This window comes from Bos taurus, chromosome 15 (assembly GCF_002263795.3).
Source record: "Bos taurus isolate L1 Dominette 01449 registration number 42190680 breed Hereford chromosome 15, ARS-UCD2.0, whole genome shotgun sequence".
Classification (NCBI taxonomy): Eukaryota; Metazoa; Chordata; class Mammalia; order Artiodactyla; family Bovidae; genus Bos; species Bos taurus.
In genome coordinates this window covers 25,720,072-25,740,462 of record NC_037342.1, presented here as the reverse complement: position 1 = coordinate 25,740,462, position 20,391 = coordinate 25,720,072, and the positions used below count along the sequence as shown (strand labels likewise).

Genomic DNA, 20,391 nt, shown 5'->3' with positions numbered 1-20,391 from the left:
GTTCTTACCAATATCTGATTGAAATAAGCATGTATTGGAAGGTTAGAAGTGCATGGGCATGATTCAAAAGCAAATGGATTTTCTCCAAAAAGAAACCAAACAACAATCGGCCACAGTGTTTCTTTAAGGATCTAATTGATAGTAAAGATAAATGTGAGTGTAAGAATGGGATTCCTAGCCTAGGGTGACTGAAGGGATCTTCTTTGAAGAAGGATCTTGAGCATTTGTGTTTTTGGAGCTCATCCTTAAGGCCTGGACAGGAAGAATCCTGTGTCATGTGTGCATGTTGAGCAATGCCAAAAAAAAAAAAAAAAACACTCTGCCAAATCCTGGTACCGTATGGTCTGAAATTGATGGCAGAAATGCATGAGTGATGTGAGCACGGACGGTGTCGTCGTTCCTCTGGCCCTTGCCGTGCGGGTGTGTGTGATGGTCTCTGTCTGTGTGTCCCCCGTGGGCGCTGCTCCCTAAGTGTCTTGTGCCTTGTTGTGTGCGCCCTGTGTGCCTCTCCCCCACCCGCCTCCCTCTTGTGAGGCTCCGGGTGACAGCATGCCCACGGTCTGGAATAGTGCTTGTGCTCTTGCTGCACTGCGATCAGCTGGCTTCCTCTGGGTTTGGGGTTCTCTCTCTGTCTTTCTCTTTCTCTCTCTACCCCCCTGCTGTTTTTTTTTTTTCAAGGCTACCTGTCCTTTTGCTTTCCACCTCTTAATACATGAGAGGCTGATGGTCTCATGATTTATAACCCCAAAGGAGGTAACTAGTTTTTAATTCAGTTTGCAAGTGTAGCGAGACTCACACCGGGAACCTCTCTGACATAATTTTTCATTTTCAGTTTTGGTTCCAAAATGTTTGCCCTGTGCCAGATCCATGCTCTTCTCCTAGACCACTGCCCTTAGGTAACTACCCCACAAATCTCTCTTTCTCTGACTTATTTTATAAGTAGCGCAAGCCGTGATGGAAGTCTAAAATCACATGAAATTTCTTATCTTTCTGTTCAATTGTGGGGAAATTCTGAAGCCCGTTTTTAAGGAGCAATAGCCAGCAGTGCGCATTATTACAACCTCTATGTCCGCCACCTGTGTATGCACCCCTCTGCACATCTCTCTGTTTGAGTGCACAACAATGGCATTCAAAGGCTGTCATTCAGTCAAGGGACTCTGCAGACATGTGTGTTCTACTCAAGAACCAAGCTAACGATTTACGAATGGCTGCAGGACCTGAAGATTGTGTTTCAGCCTTGCTATGCAGTTTGCAAACAATATGCTACTGTTTAACGGCGTGAACCAAATTTCTGCTAATGGGATGAAGGGGAAAACTCTCCAGAAAAGCTGACAAAGCAGGAAGAACAGGATGACTGACTGAGCTTTTAGAATAAAACAACCGGGGGCGTCTGAACTCTTAATGGCTGGTGATGGAAGTAACAGATTCCATAATATGGCCAAGTGATCAGATGTGTGCTGCTTAGGTAAGAGAGAGACCATCGCCTACTTTTTCATAATGGGAATAATACTAGGGCCAGTGGGAAGTTGTTTGTTTCCTAGAGGTTTTATTTGATCATTCTGTTTTGGAAGTTTCAGGAAAAAAAAGGGGGGAAACCCTGATGAGCTCAACCCCAAAGATTCAGATTTCACTTGACCTTGAATTTATTTAAATATCTCTAGGATTTCTTGCTGTTTCTAATTTTTGAAGTTTTCCTTAACCTGGTTTAAAATTGCCATGCCATTCATACCAGTTTTAGAAGCCAGTGATTTCTGCTGGAAAGGAGGAGTAGCTATCCCAATAGCAGAAGCAGTGTCTGCAGAAAAGCATGGGACAGGCAGCCCATAACCGCATCACAAAGAAGTGAGATTCCTGTCTGTGGAGGAGATGAGTCTCATGCATTAAATCATCATGTTTGCACCTCAGGATTTTATTAATTGCTCAAAAGAAAATTCCATGTGGACCAAAAGTAAACTTTCATTTGTTTAACGAAGTTTAGAGAAATGTGTTGAATACATTTTAATTGAAGTGACGAGGAAAGGTTTCAACAAGTGATAAGAGCAAAACTCAGAAGTAATTTCCCACTTATTGTTAAATGGCGGAGTTTCCTTTTGAAGACTATTCTCTGCCTCATAAAATGCATCTTTGTCTTTTTCTTTGAGAAAATGAGAGCTGTATAATTTTTATCATGAAGGAAAACTACCTAAGCCAAAGCAATTTTAGGAGGTAAATTTTGCTTGTCTTTACATGTACACTCAGTGCTTCAGTAAACTCTTCCTAATTATATTTATTCTGAAATTAGCCAGCTATGGAGGAGCACTATAGTTTCATAAAATGAGCAATAGTCGTGCAAAAATAAATTTAACACCAGTAACCTAAATGGCTTCCCACTTTCAGATGTAATATGAGCAGTAGATTCCAGATGATTTGGTATATTTTAAAGTTTATGCCATTAAAAATGACAGTTTCATCTTTAATGAGGTGTGTATAAACTGTCTGTCACTTTTTAATGGGAAACTTTGCATATCAATGATATTTCATAAACATATTTGTCTTTATTTTGTAAAATTAGCTTTCTAATGCCCTCCCCAGGGAAACAAGCCTTCAGCAGTCGAGCTGCCTACTTGAAACATCCTCGTTTAATATGGTTCAGTGGGTGCCAGGCACGTATGTAGAATGCTTTGATATTCATTGGGCCACGTAAAAGTGAGGGATTAGCCTCCTGAGAACTGCAAATTCATAATTAACTACAAAGAAGTTCTTTATGTTGCCCATTTATAACAATTATTCAAATAATTGTGTTCATCCGTCTTTATACAATGAATAAAGCCAATTAGAAATGGGAACACTTTCAACCAATCAGATTTCAGAACCAGTGCATAACATCCCTACTCAGTTGCCTCTGTAATTTATTGCATTACTCATTGCTTTCCCATGGTTGCCTAAATGCATAGTTTGGGAACATCCATGAATTTTGAATCCTCCCATGTTTAATTGGCACATGTCCTTGAATATTGGCACCCAAGGGTCATGATAGAAATTCTTCAGGAGCTCATGTGACTCTTTCACAGCACCAACCTAACTATCAATTTTCATTTGGCTTCTTTATAAAGGGGCTTCCCTGATAGCTCAGTTGGTAAAGAATCCGCCTGCATGCAGTAGACCCTGGTTTGATTCCTGGGTCTGGAAGATCTGCTGGAGAAGGGATAGGCTACCCACTCCAGTATTCTTGGGCTTCCCTTGTGGCTCAGCTGGTAAAAGAATCTGCCTGCATGCAGTAGACCCTGGTTTGATCCCTGGATTGGGAAGATCCCCTGGATCTACAGCAACCCACTCCAGTATTCTGGCCTGGAGAATTGCATGGACTATATAGTCCATGGGGTCGCAAGGAGTCAGACATGACTGAGCTATCAATATTCATTTGGTTTCTTTATAAAACAACTTACAAAATCCAAGCTTTTACTGTCCATTTCTACATAAGTGTTTCTGTTGATTTGGGACCTTTTGAATCATGTGATCAGTTTGACATTGCTTATTTCTAGAGCATTTGTTTTAGTTGCTATTATGCTCTTGCTGGCAGTTCACTGAGCATTACTCCCAAATCATTAATTCAGCAAATACTTACTGAGTATATTTTGTGCTTGACCATAAGAAAAGAGAAAGATGGGGGGGAAAAAAAAAAAGCACGCCCCTCATTCCAGTTTAACAGGTCCACAGGTATCTTCAAAAGTGACAAATCTCATTGGAGAAATATTAGCCAATTATTGTGCAGACAAGGGGACCTGGAGCAGGTCTGCTCAAACCAGACATGACTTTGAGCTAAACAGGGAGAAACAAGTAAAGGCCCCCTTGATTGCCTAATATTTTGTGGTGCTTTTAACTTCATTAAAGGGAGTAGCCGGCAAATACAGCAAGAGGAAAGGGAGGCCGTCTACTCGCTAAGCCCCCCGTGGTTTATCTGTTTCTACCTTCACCTCTTTCCCTTCCAAACACAGCTAGCTGAGAGCTGTCCCAGCTGGCCAGCATTGGTGCTAACTCAGATACAGTCATTTCAGGCTCCAGTTGATTATCTCCTGACCTAACTGCTTTTTCAGCTTTGAGGGTTACTTTTTTTTTGTTCCAGGAATACCACTGGTTTTTTAAATCTCTTTTTGAAAAATATTTTGCAAATCAGATTTTCTGATGAAAGCATAACCTGCAATCTGCAGTTAGCAGATGCCGCACCATTTTGAAATAAATGATCCAAGATCATCATCAACTGATAATGAACTGTGTTTGTCAGTCTTGGCCAGGAATTTCAATTTATAGTAAAATGTGAACTAAAACTTACATACATCAGTATGTAACATCTAAATATATTTGTATTTAAGAGCTCTATCAGAGCATCGACAGTGAACAATCAGGCTTTATTTTTTTTCTTTCTGCATGCTGTTATGAATGAGTGATTTGAAACATTCACCTTCATGTTTCATGTGCTTTGAAAGTGGAGACTGAGGAATCTTTCTGCCTCGATTGCGTATCCATAACAAAATGAAATGATTGGAGAAATGTACTTATGGATTAATACATTTAAGCTCTCCAAAAGAGAGAGAGATGGCAAGAGATTTGGCTCATGTTTTTTTTTTTTTTTAATTTTTTAAGAAATTCATCCTCAGTTTTTAAGTGTTTTGTTTATGTCCCTTGAGGAATGAAAAGAAAAACGATTTGTTTTTACTTGTAAGGCCTTACTCAGTTGCCCAATTCCGCAGAAGAACTGGACAGTGAGGACCTCTCAGGTAAGGGCTAGTTATTAGGTAAAAGGCTCTGCAGTGTCCAACCTGTGGGCCCTCCGTCCACTTCCAGAACATGGCCATTTGGATCACTGAGCAGTTAATTCAAAACTGTGGGTTTTGAGACTAAAGAAAGAACAGATTTTTATTAACACTTTCTTCCTCCCCACCCACCTCTCTTCCCTGTGTATTTCTCTGATTGTATATTGCATGTATATTTCAGATTGGGGGCTGACTCTGTAAAGCAGTAGAGGTCAAATCATCTTTGGGATTGCGCTAAAGCCACTGTGTTCAGTGGCTTAAAATAGTTTTTATGTTCTAAGTATATAATGGTTCATGAAAATTTGTTGCATTTCAAAGCTTTTTAAGGATGTTGGATTATGAGACAAGATCTTTATTTAAAAAAAAAAAAAGCTCATATTGATCATCCCCTTCTGTGGAATATACTAGAAAAGCCAGGTCATAGTTAATCTTAGGAGGGGGCAGGGAGGGGAAGAGAGGAAGGGAGGGGGGTAATTGTTTTGTCACACACCATGATGTAAACTAATTATCCACCTCAGACCTTTTTCACAGCACACTGAGCTCTTGCAAAAGTAGGTTTCATGCTTGATTCTAGGATTTAGGTGTTACTAATCCAGAAGAAGAAGCATATCCTAAAAAGGAGGGGAAGGAGATTTAAAATGGTCAGAGCTAAACAATTATATGATCTCCCATGATGTCCTGGTACTTCACTGCCAACCAGCTACAGCTTCTGAAACATTTTGATCAGTTGCCTCTTAATAAGTCTGTAAGGAAGGGCCCTTCCTCATTAGGAGAAACCAAGGCATAGGACCGTAGATGCTGACTCTAGCCATTTGGAAACAAGGGTTCCATGTTGCCGTTCTTGGAGAGATTTCACTGCAGCTCCCTGGAATAGTTGGTTGTTGAGGTGTGGCTTTAACTACAGGTCTTACTTATCCAGTGAGAGAATGAGATAATACCACGGTCTTTCACAGTCAATGGATATATTGCCTCCTCTGTGCTGTGAAGCCTCAAGGATGCCTTTATTTTTCTGCTATGTAGCGTGTCCCAGTTTGAACTTGAACTGTTGGATTTTCCCACAGAGTGGAAGCTCTAGGAGGCCATATCAGTTTCGTTCACTGCTGTACACCTGTTGTCAGGGTGTAGACTATGTAAGCTCTCAACTGATGCTTGTTGGGTGAATAAATAAATTCCAAATCCCAAGGAATTTAGATAGATAAATAAATAGAAGATTAGAAAGATAGCTGGCCATCAAAGCAGTGTTTTATTTTTGCCTCCCATTTGTGATGGATTTAGAGAAGTTGCAAAAACGTTAGCCTGATCTTTTTTTTTTGAAGTGAGAGTAGATGAGTCCTCTCCCTGCTTAGAATATCATGCTGAGTGTAAGTAGTCCACTCATTTCTGATCCTGACCCTAAATAAAACAGCCCTGTGACACAGTGGCAATTGGATCGTCTCAAGGATCCTAAGAAGGGACTGAGTTCTCCTTGGCCCTGATCCCTCTTGGCATATCAGCCAGACAAGGATCACTCAGATACGCAGAAGTCATTTTTCTCCTCCTTAGGAAAATGGGACTAAAGCAGCCATTACCCCTTCCTCCAGCATCATCAATTAAAGACTACTCTGGGTCTCTCAGCTCTGCACCAAGTCAGATGCAGCCTTGCCGCAGCTCTATCAATCACCCCTGAGTCGGGAGCAATAAACCAACAACTGTTTGTGTTCATAATAATTCGGTTAAATTAATAATTACGTTGTTCCCCCCTCCCTATCCAGGAACACTGCAGTCACACATTGCACGGAAGCCATAAGTCAAGTAGAACCCTGATGATCCATCAGGCAGGGGCTGGGCTGCCTTTGCATCTGGTTTGATGAACTAATCAAAAACTGATTAGCACCTTTGTTCAAAGGGGATGCTGATTAATCAATTACTATTGATTGTGAGCATGGCTTCACTCGGCAGCAAAGAGACGTCTGAAGGGAAAAAAAAAAAAAAAAAACACCCAATAAAAATTGAGCAGCTGTCATAGTGTTTAAATTTATTAAAACAAAATACATTATTTTTTATGAAGCTGTCTTGAAATGGGTCACTGAAGGGGAGCATATTGATTGAGAAAGGATGAACTTCTCAAATTTCTGTAGCCTGGAGACTGAATTCAATTATAAGACAAGACAAACAGGTTAACACCCGTCTTAAACAGTCCATCAATAAATTAGAGGAGGTGTTGCACATTTAATGCTAAACTGTGGTAATGAATAATATTACCATCCATTCCCTGCTCCATCTGGGTAGAAATTTCATTCTTTCCTTGTTATGGATAAATGGTACATCCTGCTTTTTCCTTCAGAATAACGCTGGTCTGTGTTCTGCTCGCCCCTGCCCCCCTCTTCCCCCATTCACCACTGCCACCTCGGCTAATGACAGTTTCATAAGCACCATATGGTGCCCCAGCCTCACCCAGCAAAGCACGTTGCCCAGCTGATCCTCCTCTTTAATCTGCATTAAAAAATTATGCTTGTGTGTAGTTCAGTGATTTAATTATTGGTGGGCCTGGGGAGCTTCTCCAGTTCTACTTTGAACCCTTTCATTGACTTTTTGGGTGTTAACTTTATTGATGATGGATCCACAAGAGTTTTCAATTGTTTTATCAATTACATCTGCTGTTTCCCTGTGACAGCTGGTGGTTATTGCCACCCATGTGGAATAGAATGGCTTCAAGCCTATTTATCCTTCTATTTTATTTTAAAACTTTTTAAAAAATGTCTCCAACTGCCTTGCTCCCTTCAGCGATGGAAGGGCCTTTGGGGACTGTTTAGTGGAGTACGGTGGTAAATATACAGCGTGCCAGAGAATAGCCCTCCAGCACAATCAGAGCAATCCACCAGGCTTCTGCTTTTGAAGCAAAGGCACCAACAAGAACTTTCAGAGCTCTCATGCTTCCCAAAGACATGTTTTCAGTTCCGGCCCTAATACAAGAAAGTGATCTGGAAGAAAAAACTTCTCCCTCACAATCCATAGGAAAGTGTGGATGGAAGGCAAATTCTAAGTGGCCCTGATAATTCATGTTAGTTGTTAAGGAAGGATCTAGGTGAGCTAGCTCTAGTCCCTTAAATGGATTACAGAGAAAACACAGGCTTAAACTATGGTCATGGTTTAGTTAATGGAGCTTCCCTGGTGACTCAGACGGAAAGAATCCACCTGCAGTGCAGGAAACCTGGGTTTGATCCCTGGGTCTGGAAGATTCCCTGGAGAAGGAAATGGCAACCCACTCCAGTATTCTTGCCCGGAGAACTCCATGGACAGAAGAGCCTGGCAGGCTACAGTCCTTGGGGTCGCAAGGAGTTGGACACAACTGAGCAACTAACACTTCCTTTAATGGAAGCCCTGAAAGGCCTTCAGATCCAGATTGTCAGTTCTGGGGTGGAATATACGGCCATCTTGTCTGGTGGGTGTCCTCAAAGTCTGACTTAACTTGCTTAAAATATGTGTAAGGAACTGTCAGTAGACCTAGTATTTGGGGGGACTCTTTCCTTACTGGCTCCCACATAAAGTATGGCCTAGATTTGCAAACAGGCAATTGCATTTTTTGTTGTTGTTGTTAGACTAGTAATAATAATGATGATAAAAACATCAAAACCCAGCTGGACTATGTAGACAAATTTAAGATATGGCCCCTAAATTTCAAGTGAGGTTTTCTTTAGCTTGTATTTGTATAGTGCTTGAGCACTTAGCTCATGCACACACGTAGTCCCAGTGATCTGCATCCGTTCAGCAGTTGTTTGAGCTCCTATGTGCTAGGCCCTGCTCTGGGCACCAGGGATGCAGCAGTGAACAAAACCAACCAGGGGCTGGAGCTGCCCCAGATTTCACACGCCAGGACCCTGCCCTTACAGAGTTACGCTCTTGTCCAGGAGACAGGCTCAAAGCACAGTGAAATGTCAGAAAAATACAGCTGGGTAAAATGAAAGCAAATAACTTTCCTGGGAAGAGGTGGAGGGCACCAGTGCACACCAGGGGAGGCCAGTGGGACAGGAAGACCAAGAGACGAGCGTGAGCCAGTGTGGGAGGCTCGTCCCGAAAATCCTGTGAGATCATTGAGGAAGGGCTGTTTACAAATGAAGACACTGGGGCTCCTGAGATTAAATGATTTACTCAAGAGACAGAATCAGAATTTAAACATAGAATTTCCTGCCTTTTTAGGATACAGAGACTTTGGTTTAAAAAGTGACTATCCTTCCCCTGTGAAATCCACACTTCCCTTTGTTCTGGGATCTTGAGAATCCTTTCCTCTTGGGCCCTTTTTGATTCAGTCTGTGCTTGGAAAGAAAGAGGCAGGGGAAGTTGGTTTCTCCAGAGCCCATCAGGCATATTGCTGACAACCAGGAAAGATGTCTTCCAGCATTGAATCAAGCTCTTTCCCATCCAGTGTTGACCTTAAACTGCTAAGTTGCTTTCAGTACCATTATCCCATTGATCTCCTAAACTGTGGGATGGATTGCCCCCTGAGCCGGTCCTAAATGCCATGGGAAGGTGTTGGGTTGCAGAGGATTAAAACATGTAGATTCCCTTATTTCAAAATCCCATTTAATATAAGGCAGTAGACTGGCAAATCATACTGGGTCCGTGCCAGCTCGCCCATGACTTTACCACAACGTGAGTTTGAATTTCGTGATGTTGCTGATCTTCCCATAATCCAACATGCTACTGTGTCCCCCATGGGGAGGAAGGAGACCATCAAATAGGAACTTTTCCTTCCAAATTGATAAGTTGGCGGGCTCCAACACAAAATGTGAATTCCAGTTCTACAGGTTGGACACTGCTTTGGGGTGACTTCACCATATTCATTAATCCATCCTCACACCCCCAAATGCCTGAGGTCCACTGACGCATCTTTCTCCAGAGAGAGATTCGAGTGGGAAATGTATGTTTGGAAATACTTCACAAGTTTGCCCTCTTTATCAGATGTCTGCTCCTTTAAGGGAAACTCCAGTCTCATCGTCAGTGCCTTCCTGTTGCTTAAAATGGAAAGGGCGAGCACACTTCTAAGCCCTCATCATGAGATGAGTAGAGAGGACTCAGGAGTGTGCCTTGTAGTCTCTCTGGTGATGCTTAATGCCTTGGGAGCATCTGCATCCTGTTGCATCAAGTCATTTCCACTGTTGGTTAAATTAACAAAATCAAGTCACTTGAGAAGGGAGAGAAATCAGCATTTGGGGAAAAAAAAAAAATCTTGTTCTCATGCTTAGCTGACAACAAGAGCTTAATATCCTGATGCTTAAATGGTACACCTGAGTTGGGACTTGGACGGGGTGGCCTTCGGCAGGCCCACAGCCTTGACCACCACCCCAGACCACCAGTCACACTGTGTGCCGTTCTGCATAAACGAAAAGAAGGGGCTTGGTGATTTCACCTCAGCTAATGTCTCTGGGGCATCTTAGCCTCTGAGAACAGCACTGTGTGCAGTACAGCCCTTACTCCAAAGTGCTGTAGTATTTGCCTGGAATCAGCGATTAGAACTGGAATAAAGCCTGCCTTGGGCTTTATGACAGTGGATTTCAGTTTGACAGACACCTGTTGAGTGGCTGTGACATGCCAAGCCCCAGCCCAGAGAGGCCCCTTCATATTCAGCAACACACTGGCTCCTCAAAACAGTCCTCTGAATTGTATGTCTCTGCTCAGTGTCTGAGAGTGGCTCACTGACCTGCCTGAAGTCACACAGAAAAGCAGCGAAGCCCAGCTTCTAGCCTGGTCTAGAAGGCTGTGGGCAAGTCCAGTGCACTTTCCAGCAGGCCACACAGAAGGTGAGCTCCTACCTCTTCTGGCATCTGCTGTTCGGGCCTCTTTCTGGAGGAAAAAATAGTAACTGCCTAAGAGCACGGTCCTGATCATTATACAACCAGAGCCCGTGAGCAGTGCTTCTGATGTCAGTGAATGCCTACGGAGCTCTGGGCGGCAGGATGATGGTGATGATGATGACTGCAGTTTTTCTTTAAGTAGCTTAACATACTTCTTTTGAAATGTTAGCATAGCTGGAGCTACATTGCTAGAATGAGATGCAGCCGAGGGATAGTCTTAGATGCCTGGGATGCTGTTTGAGAACCTTCATGATTTTCTTGCCTTACATTTATTCCTTCCCTTCCACTCTCTCAGAAGACAGAAAAGAAAGGTTATGCTGCATGGAGGCCGGTGTGCTCCAATATGTATTAACATCTTAATGGGAAAGCTGTGCATGTACTGTGTACATTTACTACTCTCTGACAAGAGGGAATTAAATGTCAGAAGGATTTGTAGCATCTATAATTGAATTGGTGCTGAGAAAAGCAAATCTTAAAGAAGAATAACATATTAGGATTAGCAAATAATGTGGCATTTTGTCAGCGCATGCCATTCAGTTTGTTCCCCTTCAGTAATAAAGTTGTGCTTTTTAAAATGCACACTTATTTTTGTTGTCGTGATGGGAGCTACAGTAGGTGATGAGAATGAGAAGCTGCAGTTCTCAGATGGTGCCAAGTTTGGGGACTGGTTTTATCTTTGAGGTCAGATTCTGGTTTCGTCCCGGATATGAAAAATCCACTGTCAAGCTTTTTCTTTCTTTCTGGTAAAAAGCAGCAAATGACATCATAGTCATTAAGCAACTTCTGAGATCGAGTAATCCCTGTAGCCCAGGGGGCAGCATTTCCGCTATGAATACTGCTTCTCGAAGTTTCTAATTAAACTCACTTGTCCAATCAGACCTCAGCCCAGGAAAAAAGAATAGAACGAAAGCGAGTGACAGACAGAACTGTTGTGAAAAGTCAACAGTTTCCCTTTTCCCGAAGGTCAACAGGCAACGGTCATTCATAGAGAAATGGCAGAAGGTTAAATATAGGATAGTCCAATAAGTACAGGTAGGAAGACCCATCTCCTTAGAACCTCCCCCATGTCTTCGGTATTAATTTTAAAGGTGAGACCTCGGGTAGTTTATAACCTTTGTTAAAAAATAGTATGTGCATTTAAGGGGGAGTATTAGCTCTCCCCAAGTTTTTGAGTATGCCTTCTAGCCAAGGCCAAGGGAGGGGTGAAATGTGAAGGAAGCTAAGGTAGGGTGGTCGTCCGTGTGTTTGAACTGTATGACTATATCACACTTCGGCTCCTCCAAGGTGACAATCTTAGTGTCCTGTCCATGTGGCCTGGGCCGAAGGTAGCCCGTGGGCACTTGGGCACTTGGCTCAGCGACCCCCCTGCCAAGGTCCCTGTCTGCCAGGAGCTTGTCTAGAACATCCTGGCCATTTCGTGGCTATCCATGGATCTCTGCCTCTGGCAGAGGAGGCTTCTAGGCTTTTCACAGATCCATGATTAAGGCATTCACACAGCAGTTGATGTCAGGCGTCCCGTGCCAGGTGGTAAAGTAGCCATAGAAACCGGGATCTGTTAAAGTACCCCGTTTTAACACAGGCAGTGTGACTGCCAGAGCCCGGCGCTCAGGAGACCCTGGCAAGACATTTGGGGAATAAGAGCAAGTAGAGAAAGTGGAGCCCCCAGAGAGAGAGGAAGGAGACCGAAGTTCCCCAGCAGTCACTTTCTTGTCGGGCCCTAGGGAACGAGTGCCTTTAGAATTTACCCCCTGCACACTGCCCATGAGAAAAGGATCAAGCCAGGTCGCCCGGCCCAAGGTAAAGAAAACTGAGCAGGTCCTGGCATCATTTTTGGGACAGTCTTTGAAATTTTTTGTCCTTGCAGTTTCTAAGATGCTGATGGGAACCCCTGGTAGTTGAAACTGTGACCGGGTAGTTGAAACAAGCAGTGGTAGCCAACTTAGTATTCTGTAAGCTGCTCATAAACCCTCACCTGGAATCAAGTTGTCCCAGCTTTTGGCCCAAAGAAAAGCTAACTCACGAATAGTAAACAGTCCATGATTGATCTGTCCTTAAAGAGTCTCATGTCACGCTGAGCACCTGCAGGGCCTGCAGCACGGGACGATGCGGGAAGGATTGTGCCCCATCTCTGAGTTGACACTTCCCAGCAGCTACATAGTGCCCCTGAAAATCCGGCTCATGGAAGGATGGGGCCTGAGTTACCTGAAGTCCCGTGAGAAGTGATGGATGAGGAACTCTCAGCAGAAGTGAACACTTACACCTGTACTGAGAGGGACAATCATGTCTCTTAAAGATAGGAAAACACCCCCTTCTAAACCAAGAGCTGCCCACTGCCTGAGGATCAGTGCTTTAATGCACTTTAATGCTTTACTACTGCTTTAATGCCCACATACTTTTTTTAATAAGTAATTTTTAAATTTTTAATTGGAGGATAATTGCTTTACAATGTTGTGTTGGTTTCTGCAGTACAACAATGTGGATCAGCCGTAAATATACATATATTTCCCTCCCTCTTGAGCCTTCCTCTCACCCACTCCCCACCCCTCTAGATCATCACAGCACTGGGTTGAGCTCCCTGTGCTATACAGCAATTTCCCAGCAGCTAGCTAGATTATACATTAGGTAATGTAGAAGCTAGGGCTTCCTTGGTGGCTCAGCGATAAAGAATCCCCCTGCCAATGCATGGGACATGCGTTCAATCCCTGGGTCAGGAAGATCCCCTGGAGAAGGAAATAGCAACCCCCTCCAGTGTTCTTGCCTGGGAAATCCCATGGACAGAGGAGCCTGACAGGCTACAGTCTGTGGGGTCACAAAGAGTCAGATACGACTTAGCGACTGAACAACAACAGTGTAGAAGTGAGGGCAGCTGTAGAATCTGTCAGTTTCCTTCTCTGCCTGATTCGAAAAGCGAGCCTAAAATCTGGAGAGGATGTTCCCCAGGGAAGCTGATGGGACTCTAGGGAAAGGCTCTGAACCCCGCAAGGAGAAGGATGTGTGGGCAATGGTGAAAGGCAGGGGCATTTCCACAGTTTTCTCTGTGAGGTAATTGCTCAAGGAACAGTTGTGAGCAGGACAAGGAAGGTCACTTGGCCAGTGGACCTTGTGGGAACCTATGCTGCTATTGGTTGGCGACACTGTTCTGGGCTCCAGTTTGCACTCTACTCCTGTAGCCTGGCTCCTGTCTGTATAGCATCCTGTGTAACTGCTTAGGGCTGTGAGTGAGGCACCAGCCCACTGCATCCAGGGGTAGGGAACCAGCCTTCACCTGGGCCCCCTACCCAAAAAGTGAAAGTCTCTCAGTCACGTTTGACTGTTTGAGATCCACGTTTGACTGTTTGAGATCCCATGAATTATAACCTGCTAGGCTCCTCTGTCCATGGAATTCTCCAGGCCAGAATACTGGAGTGGGTAGCCTGTCCCTTCTCCAGTGAATCCTCCTGACCCAGGAATGGAAGCAGGGTCTCCTGTATTGCAGGCAGATTCTTTACTAACTGAGTTACCTAACCTTGGACCAATCAATGACACTAGAAAAACTCCCCACTCAGCCCACACGTGGACACACAGAAAGGAATGAGACAAGTCTGGAGACAGCGCCACTCTTCATAGAGGATGCCAGGCCACACCAGACGCTGGAGGATGGCCAGGACTGTATCAGGGCCTCCCGCAATAAACTCCGGGGCAGGCCAGGGATGGAAAGAGGTGGGGCAGAGCTGCAGCCCACTCTGTTCCCTGTACATTCAACACCACTTACCTTCTGTGTCCGTCCACAATAATTGAAGGCAGGGGAGATGTCTCAGTGATTAAGTGGTGGTAGTAAACTTTCTGATCAAAGTGAGTATTGGAAGATAGCTGGAGAGATTACCCATATAAATAAGTATCTATAAAATATGTATGTCCCTGAGGATGGGAAAGATAACTAGAACCCAGGTATTTAATGTGGGCACAGGACAAGGAGAAATGAGCCTCTTCAGCTCTGAGTTCCTGGAAAGCAAAGGTCAAATGAATGATTTTGGGCTAGATAAATTAATCCCATAGCTGTGTACACTATGATGTTGGTTGGTTGGTTTCTCTTATCAGAGCTTCCCCCTCCTTCTTCATCTCTCTTCCCTCCCTCCCCACTTCTCTCTCTCTGGCTTTCTTTCCCTAGGCTTCTAGGATGGTCCTACGCCTCGGCATGGAGGAGGCAGTCTTGGAACAGAAAGCACAAGAGTGCTTCCTTCAGTGGGTTAAGTCTAGAAGGGGCAGCTTCTCTCTGCTCCATCTTCCTGGGACCAGACCTCTCTTCACCTCTCACCTCTCGAACCCAGCTTTCCCCGCTGCTCAGTAGCTGGAATCACTTTGTTTTTCTTACCCCATTCTAAGACACAGGCAGTTAGTTGAAAGAGCCTCATATTTCAATAGGTCTGAAGCTTGTGGCCATTGGAGAGGAGTTAATTCTCATTCCCACAAGAGCCCCTGTTTTGACAGCTCCCTAAGGGAAGCACAGCTTTCTGGCTTATCCATGACTTTGGTCTCCCTGTGAGCAATTTTGAACCTGTGCAGTTGGGGTGAGAGTCTCTGGTGTGTAAAGCATTACCCTCCAGCAGGTACCATGTGTCGTGGTATGTCCTCCTGGGAGCGCGCCCCCTTCAACAAGCCCTGTTGTCTTAAAAGAAGAAAAGAAAAAAAGTTTCCGTAGCTGAGTTCTGCCTTGTTGAAATGACTTTCAAGACACGGAGGCTGCCGCCTCTGCAGTAGGCAGCACTTTGGGATGCAAGGGGAAACTCCTCTCTGCCACATTTCAAGGCGAACTTATTAGACGTGTGGCTGGAGGGGCCCGTGCGTCACAGATCTGGCTAATTGGCTGCAGTGCACTCTGCCTCCAACCCATCTCCATTCTCCAATTAAATTCCCATCATCCTGTTGTCCTGGGCGACCCGCTGCTGCCTCTGATTCCATCCACATTTCTGTTTGGGTTTGGAGTGGGGATATTTTTTTTCTTTTTTTTTTGGTCGTCCTTCCAATGGTAACTTAATGAAACACTTTAAATACTCCATTTTTTAATTTAAACTCTTTTAATTAAAACACTTTTCATGGAACCCTCAGTCACGAGTTATTTCCCCACATCCTTCAGTACTTAATCTCAGAGCAGAATTGGAAATATCGATAGAAAGTGTAAATCATGCCCTCCTGCTGAAAGCGTTGTATCAGGTTTCGGCTCAAAAGAGCACCATTACCTTTAGCTGTCACGGATCTGTACACTTGATCGATAAACTTCAAATATTATTAGAGGTGGAGGCTTCAGAGATTTGCTCTGTTCTTTGGAGAGAGACAGAGATAAATCTTTCTTAAAAATTGACTCGAATTTGCACTCTCCGTCTTCCTGGTGAAATGCATTTCTCTTAGGCGTCCAGCAACTGCTACGGGGACAGATTTATAGGCCATGTGCTTCTTGTACTGAAAGATTTAAATGGTAAATCCTTCACATATGACTTCACAAATCATGTAAAGTTAAAAGATTTTTACCGTTTCTGTTGCTGCTGTGCTTAAATTGTAAGGTACAGCTAGTAAATCATTTTAATGGAGGTGTCGTACTTGACTCAATAAAAAAAAAGACAATGGTTTAGCTTCCACTCGAAAATGTTAATGTATTAATCAACGGGAGAATAATTGTTTTTTACTACATTATAAATCTCGGGTGCCATTAGAATTTCAGCAAGGGGTGATGTAGCCACATTCCTAAATTAAAATTGTTTACACTGCCATACATCCATTCTGCATGGCCATAGCTCATTCGGGGTTCATTTTGGAGTTGTTCCCCAGCCAAACATGTCATTCCTCAGTCGAAAGAAGACATCCCTAAGGGAGTGATGCTTATAAAGGAAAATTAATTGCATCGTGGAGTGTTAAATAAATAAAAGAAAAACCGTCTGTGGCAATGGACAATTATTCCTTGCTGTCTTTTTTTGAAATAGGTTTTTAGGTTTTTAAACAGAGGCTTACTCCCTCATACATCCTAAATGTAGCAGGCATGTCACTTGTCTCTAGTCCCCTAATCCTTGTTTTATCTCTAGGCAGCTGGGGCTTTTGAGCTCCTTGCTTTTCCCATGCAAATGCCTAGTGGGGAGTAAGTTGCAGGGCATCTCTAGAAAGATGCTCCAGCCACCCTTCCACAGCTCCTGTTACTGCCTGAAGGTACCTTTCTGAACTCCCTTAAATAGTTAGGTCAGCCTCCTGCATAGGATCTGCAGCTGGTTGCAGAGAGGGTGAACGCCAAGACCAGGCCAGGATTGGACAGACTCTATTTCTTCTCTCTCTGCTCCCTAAGCGTGTTCACACGTGTTAGCATCCGATGCCGCTTAGAATGAAATTGCCTGGAGGGGAGAACAGGTCAATTCAGCACTGGACAGGTCCCCTCGGTGGCACTCGATCCATCTCGACTATCCTGACTCCTCCATTAAGAAAGAAGGTGACCTCTGATCCTGGAGGCAGTGTCTCCAGGGTTTCTGGTGTCTCCTAATAGACTCTACATCCCTATTCCTCTTCTGATCTCAACAGATTCTCGAGCAGGTGAAGAAGGCGCGATCAGGGCGGTGGATCACGCCGTGATTGGCGGCGTCGTGGCTGTGGTGGTGTTTGCCATGCTGTGTTTGCTCATCATTCTGGGGCGCTATTTTGCCAGACATAAAGGTAAGCCAGGGGGCCTCCTGTAAGCTTGGGCAGCCAGGAGGCCTCGTGTCACCATGGCCGCTGCCTTTGTGGGACTTGGCAAGCTTGTCCTTGAATAGGCAGTTTGGTTTCTGGGGCCACACAGCCTCTTTGATTCTTGGAACTGGGAAAGAAAAAAACAAAAATCTTAGCAGCCGCTGATTAGGAAGGACTCTGAGAGTTGATGAGTAGCACTCCTTGATTTGGATTTTTTTTTAAATAAAAAGCTTTATAGGTTTATTATTCTACAATCCATCATCAGGGATAGAGTAAAAAGTCGAAGGGGCTGATGTGTGAGGTGTGGCATGAACCCCAAAATGATAAACAGGGAAAAAGCACCCCCGTGACCTTCTGCTTTGCGGGAAACATGTGGGCTAGCCCTGTGCCCCGGCCCCCAACGCTGGGTAAGCTGGTCACAGCGGCTGGAATACTTCCTTGGTTTGATGTGCCTTAAAAGCCACATAAATATGTATTTTTAAAATTATCAGTGCAATTGATTTAAATTGCCATTAATCATCACACTTATCAACCGTGCAGTCTGGATGGGCAATCATCTTTGCGAGCGCTCCTCTCTACCCCACACTGCTCTGAGCCTCTTCTCCCTCTCGGTAATTTATTCTTCCTTTTCTTTTTTGGCCCTGGTCTTTTTCGGGTATTTTTCTCAAGCACTGTGCAGTGGGCTTCCGGGCCTTTCCTGTAGTATAAACTCGAGGTGCTGGCAGACTGCCGGATGGTAGACCTTGGGTTCAGGGTGGGTCCCCTGAGCACAGCAGTGGAGGTCCAAGGTGCTTGACAATCACCTTTAGAATCCAAAGTGCCCATCTTGAATGTAAAACAGTTCGGGGCCCTCCGTACTGGGGGTCCTTCTGCCCACACCCAGGGCTCTGTATACACTCTGCCCACTCACAAGAGGCAGTCTGTTTGGCAGAGAACTCCCAGCCTCTTGGTGTTAAGCTTGATAGAGCCAGGAAGGTCAGGCGAGAAAGCAGGGCTGAAGTCTGCACAATACTGCGAGTTGCTGGGAGGAGGGTGTACTCTACAGAGGAAAGAGGGACGTGGGAGGGCCATCCGAACGCCTGCCTTCTCGGATCTGTCACTCTGAAAACGTGAAAGTTCAACAGCCTTTTCTTACTTAAGAATCTTTGCGAGTACAATACCTAACGGGAGGAGGGGGATTTGATTATGATGGGCAGTGCCAGCTCTACCTGTATTTCATACAGAGGTGCAACCCTTGTCTTTCTCCATGTAAACCGTTGGGACTTGCTGATAAAGAGTATCACCAACTCCGTTAATGTTCTGTCTATTGTCATTATAAAGTGGCTGTGCCAATTAGCAAATCCATGAATCTGGGTCCCAGCTAGAGTGACATCAGAAACAAGAATCACTTGTTTCTTAAGGCAGATCCCATGCCTTGCTTCCAGCTAATACAACATCAAATTGTTTCTCGATCTGAAACCCCACTCTGCAATGGGAGGCAGAAGAAAAATCAAACCTACTTGTGCAGGTTCAAGCACATGCTCACTAATGGACAGGCGCAGTGCTTCCTGAAGACAGGAGGCAAGGGTTCAAATAAACCATGTGAGATGACGGTAGGAAATCAGCAGGGCCCTAATTCATTTATTGGCTAATTGCTCTTCCTTGCTTTGGTCTTTAACCATGTACGTGCACATATCTGGCCATTGGTCCTGGGCGTTTACTGTCAGCAGCTCTCCAGCTTCCTGCATTTTTAGCTCCCACTCACGTCTTCTTCTGCTGACATCCTCTGGTCATAATCACGGCTCTAATGTCTCATTTGCTGAATTATATCGCAGCGGTTCAGTTGGAGTGGTGCCTTTGGAACCCCCGGATCCCCATTTGTCTCACCCACCTCGCTCTCTTCTTCCAATTGTTTTTTCCCCTCTGCTGCCTGCACACCACTTCGGCTGATGATGGCCATAAAGCAAGTTGCCATCTCTGTACCACTTTACACAGCGGCCATCAGACAGTCACGGTGCTTTACCCCTTCATCTTTCAGGTACATACTTCACTCATGAAGCCAAAGGAGCCGATGACGCAGCAGACGCAGACACAGCTATAATCAATGCAGAAGGAGGACAGAACAACTCTGAAGAAAAGAAAGAGTACTTCATCTAGATCAGCCCTTTTGTTTCAATGAGGTGTCCAACTGGCCCTATTTAGATGATAAAGAGACAGTGATATTGGAACTTGCGAGAAATTCGTGTGTTTTTTTATGAATGGGTGGAAAGGTGTGAGACTGGGAAGGCTTGGGATTTGCTGTGTTAAAAAAAGAAAAACGAAAAGAAATGTTCTTTGAAAAGTACACTCTGCTGTTTGACACCTCTTTTTCTGATTGTTTGGTTTTTCAATTTTTATTTCTTCCTACCAAGTCAAACTTGGACGCTTGGATTTAGTTTGGATAGATTGCAGAAAATTCTGTGCCTTGTTTTTCGTTTGTTGGTTGCGTTCCTTTTTTTCTTTTCCCTCCCTCCTTTGTGTGAATTTATTTTTCCCAAAAAAGTTTTGGATTTTTTTTTTCCCCAAAAAAAATCTCCCGTTTTGGAATTTGCCTGCTGGGATTCCTTAGAACCTTTTGACCCTCCTTATTTTATTATTGTTGTTCCTTTCCTTTGTTTATTTTTGAAGCTTTCTGTTCAAAATTCAGTTTCATAAAAGGAGAACCAGCACAGTTTAGATTTCATAGTTCAGAATTTAGTGTATCCATAATGCATTCTTCTCTGTTGTCGTAAAGATTTGGGTGAACAAACCATGAGAACTCTTTGCTGCTGCCCATGTTTCAAATACTTTAGAGCAGTGAAGACTAGAAACTTAGACTGTGATTCAGAAACTGTTCTGTTTGCTGTGGAACCACATTACTGTACAGGGTTATCTGCAAGTGAGGTGTGTCACAATGAGATTGAAACTGTCTTTAATTCTGTATCTGTAGACGGCTCAGTATAGATAATACCCCACGCTGTCCAGAAAGGTTTGGGGCAGAAAGGGCTCCTCCTTTTTCAGTGCCCTAAACAGACCTGACAGGTGAGGTCTGTTCCTTTTATATAAATGGACGAATTTGAGTTGCCACA

The 20,391-nt window shown here is 44.1% G+C and overlaps 1 protein-coding gene across 13 annotated transcripts in view; it reads left to right on the top strand.

Moving 5' to 3' along the window:
• Window positions 1–19,519, top strand: part of CADM1 (cell adhesion molecule 1) — a 350,114-nt gene extending 330,595 nt beyond the window's left edge. For 7 of the 13 annotated variants that reach the window (XM_024975307.2, XM_005215846.5, XM_005215844.5 and 4 more), the window contains 2 exons: window positions 17,159–17,290; window positions 19,323–19,512. In XM_024975307.2, coding sequence (XP_024831075.1) covers window positions 17,159–17,290; window positions 19,323–19,441 — 251 coding nt within the window. In that variant the 3' untranslated portion in view covers window positions 19,442–19,512. Of the gene's footprint in view, window positions 1–4,700; window positions 4,755–17,158; window positions 17,291–19,322 lie in introns of all 13 variants that reach the window. The other 6 variants (XM_024975306.2, XM_005215843.5, XM_059874765.1 and 3 more) reach the window with 2 other exon arrangements.
• Window positions 19,520–20,391: the final 872 nt, after the last annotated feature.